Source organism: Psammomys obesus, unplaced genomic scaffold, assembly GCF_907164565.1.
Source record: "Psammomys obesus unplaced genomic scaffold, mPsaObe1.curated_primary_1811, whole genome shotgun sequence".
NCBI classification, from domain to species: domain Eukaryota; kingdom Metazoa; phylum Chordata; class Mammalia; order Rodentia; family Muridae; genus Psammomys; species Psammomys obesus.
This window is the reverse complement of record NW_026590458.1, coordinates 693-4,507: the sequence shown is the minus strand read 5'-3', so window position 1 is coordinate 4,507 and position 3,815 is coordinate 693. Positions and strand designations below refer to the sequence as shown.

The 3,815-nt window shown below is 41.0% G+C and overlaps 1 gene segment (V, D, J or C); it reads left to right on the top strand.

Moving 5' to 3' along the window:
* The first annotated feature begins 2,903 nt into the window (after nt 1-2,903).
* Nucleotides 2,904-3,462, top strand: LOC129676882 (T-cell receptor alpha chain V region CTL-F3-like). The segment is given in 2 exon segments: nt 2,904-2,955; nt 3,071-3,462. Coding segments are annotated over 2 exon segments (444 nt in total).
* Nucleotides 3,463-3,815: the final 353 nt, after the last annotated feature.

The following is a 3,815-nucleotide window of genomic DNA, read 5'->3' as shown; positions in this document are numbered from 1 at the left end:
CAGCAACCAGCATGGCCCAGAAGGTAACTCAGGCTCAAACTTCAGTTTCTGTGATGGAGGAGAAGACTGTGACATTGGACTGTGCATATGAAACCAGGGCAAGCACTTACTACTTATTCTGGTACAAGCAAACAACAAGTGGGGAAATGGTCTTCCTTATTCGTCAGGACTCTTACCAAAAGGAAAACGCAACAGAAGGTCACTATTCTCTGAACTTCCAGAAGTCAGAAAGCTCCATTGGACTCATCATCTCAGCCACACAGATTGAGGACTCAGCAGTGTATTTTTGTGCTATGAGAGAGGGCACAGTGGCAAGGATGTTTACAAGGGCCCCACAAAAACCTCAACCAGAGATAGAGGTTCTGAGGAAAGACTTCATAGGCAGGAAGAGGCGGGGCTGCGGCCACACACACACAAGACAGGCTCTGGCAATAGACCTCAGTTCAGTTCATGTCTGTCTATCTTTATAACTTACCGGAAGTGTGTATGTTCAGGGCCTGCATGGGTCTTCACCAGCTCCTCTGCATATAGTGAGAGACAGAAAAGAAGTTGATCCAAATGAAAGGGGAAGTGGGAAGGATCTGACAGGCAGATGCAGTAGTATATGTGTGTAGGTACCATTATATATGTGTAGACGCATACATACATATATCATGTCATATCATATCATATCATATCATATCATACCCTATCATATCATATTATATATTCCATGACTTCCAGTTTAGTATTTTTCTGGGATTCCTGAGTATACGAGCAAGCTGGTGTCTGATTCTTGTGTCTTCTCTTGGGCTTTTGTCCTTCTGTTGGTTTGTCTTGTCCATCTTTGAGGTGATAGGTTTTATTTTTTTTTTTAATGTTCTGTTGTTATCTCTTAGAAGTTTATTCTTTTCTGATGAGAGATAGAAAAGGAGTAGATCCAGATGTGAGAGGAAGTGAAAATTAACTTGACCCCAAGTCTATACAATTTAATGAACTTGTATACACTTAGAATTGGCTGATGCCAACTTTACTTTTCCAGGTGTTGATAAAAGTGACCATACACATATTTTGGGTTTGGCTGAGGTGAATAACTGAGTTTGAGTAGATTGTTCAGCCAACATTTTTTATTGTACATGTAGGTGTTGCCACCAAGATTTTACAGCCTTTAGCTGCAGCTATTTTACATTGCGACTTCATCCAATATTCTTTTCTAATCTCACTGCTCACTGCTCCCACACTGCACTCTGATCTGTCTAAAGAGATTCTGTCTTTTGTGTTCCTTCCACTGGCACAAAATTGCCTCACTGAATGGTACCTGTTAAGGCCTACAGTAATTATCTTTGATTCACTGATAGGTTCATTTGCAAAATTTAATTCTTACAATACCTTGTTACAACTAGAATTGTGGCAGGAGCGTTGGAAGGTGATGCTTATGATTCCTGGCCCCTGGTGTGCAAGACCGGCATAATCTCTTCTTGGAATCACCTACAATATGACAGGTGTCACTCCTAGAATTGGGTTACATTTCATAAGAATGTCAAGGAGAAACAAAGTCCTTAATCACTTTGACACATGCTGAATTTGACTTTGAATTAGCAAAACCAACTGGAAATTGTAAGTTTCAGGCCTGTTATAATAGTTTTATTTACTCAATTTACTTTTGTAATTATTTTCTGGCTCAATAATTCTTAATTGGGTCTTCTTATGGCATCACATTTATAATGTTTCCCATGGAGAGAGAAAAGAAAGAAAGAATACTGTGTTTATTCCTAGCAACATCATCAAAATTTCTACTCATGATGCACTTTGATGATATTTAGAGCTTTAACAATAAAATATATAGTTTTCTGAACAGTGATATTTCTGGTAGGTTTCTTTAAAATATGTTAAGATACTGTATTTTTTGCCCTCTAAATTTTTTTGTGTATAACATTTTAAATTCTAACACTAGATTTCTAAAGTTTAGAAAACATAACTTTTCCTTGATATATGACTGTTCTAGCTACTTTTCCTTTTGCTGTAGCAAACTATGGACCAGAGGGAAGTCAGGGATGATAGGGTTTATTCTAGCTTACAGGCTTGGGCAGGCACTCCAGGCAGGAAGGAATGCTGCTTTCTGGCCTGCTCAACTTGCTCTCTCATACAAGCCAGGACCAGATACCTGCTTAGGAGCAGAAATGTCCACCGTGATCTGGGAACTTCCAGATCAATCACCAGTCATATGATTGATCATCTACAAACTTGCCCAGAGGCTAAGCTGCAGGAAGAAAATACTTTTTTGGGTTCCCTCATACAAGCTGACTGTAGTTTGTGTGAAGCTGACAAAACATTAACCCATAGAATTTTCCCTGGTTCATAGACCACCCTCTACTGAGGGAACAAAGCTAAGAGTATATGGGAAGAACAACCAGAAACCCAAAAAATGATGTGTCTTATTTTAAAAAGAGGGGACAAAATGCTGTTGGTAGAGAAGTTGGATGGATCTGTCAGAACTGGAGGGAACAGATGAGTATAGTAATAGTTCACTGTACAACATTCTCTAAGAACTAATAAAAAGAGAAAAATGGATGAATTTTATCAGAGGTATGGGTGTGTGTACACTTTTATGTACACTCACCCCATTAAATACCATAGGATACCTGTGGTTCATAACACAGGTGTCAGCTAGAGACCTGTCTGCTTAGGGTGAGGTTTCAAGTTTATTCAAGATGTCTTGTGCAGCCACCTGTGGTGCAGGTTTAAGGAGACCAGCAGAAGGCGCTGCTTCCTTAGATGTTGGTTACATCTCCTTCAGGTGGCTTAATGTGACAAGAGTCTGTTCAGACAGAGGTCCTTGTCCATGAGTGAGGAGATTGAGGAGGTTCTGCAGAAGACTTGCCCTGTGAGGTTGGTGCAGTCAAGGACCAAGTGTCATTTCTTCTATGAACATGCTTCCTGTCACCTGCTCAGTTCTTGTGCTCCTCTTCATGCTCAGTAAGTTACATTTTACCCTAAGTGTTAATGATGTCTTTGTCTTACAACTATGTCATTCTTAGCCTTCCAATCCTCACACAGAACAGTAATTCCTCCTTGTTTGTTTGTTTTTTAGGAAGGAGCAATGGAGACTCAGTGACGCAGACAGAAGGCTTGATCACTCTCACAGAGGGGTTGCCTGTGATGCTGAACTGCACCTATCAGACTACTTACACAAATGCCTTCCTCTTCTGGTATGTGCAATATCTCAACGAAGCCCCTCAGCTGCTCCTGAAGAGCATCACAGACAACAAGAGGACAGAGCATCGAGGGTTCCACGCCACTCTCCATAAGAGCAGCAGCTCCTTCCACCTGCAGACGTCCTCAGCGCAGCTGTCAGACTCTGCCCTGTACTACTGTGCTGTGAGGGACACAGTGAGGGAGACTGCAGGGGAAGCTGCACACAAACTACAGGTGCAGGAGGGCCAGGGGAGCAGCCATGTGAGGGAGGCTGTGTGCTTTCTCTAGTGCTGCTCACCAGCTTCCTGAAAAACAGCAATAAATCACAGGTCAAATATCTAGAAACCTAAGAATCTGTGGAAATTCTCACTGACAGTATGGAAGTCAGTGGTAGAGACAACCCAGGCTGTGATCCCTTGAAATAATGTTTTCTCTCTCACTGGATGTCTTAATAGCAAACTTCTCCAGTAAAACCCTGACCTAGGCTTTATCTTTACCAAGATGTCTTACAAAACCTAGGGACTTAAATTCTCCAGCAATCTTCTGTATTTACCCCACAAATTTACAATGTAAATAAGAAAGCTAGAGTCATTAAAATTTGGCTTCAGTCTCATTCTATAAATTATTTAGATTATAACTCA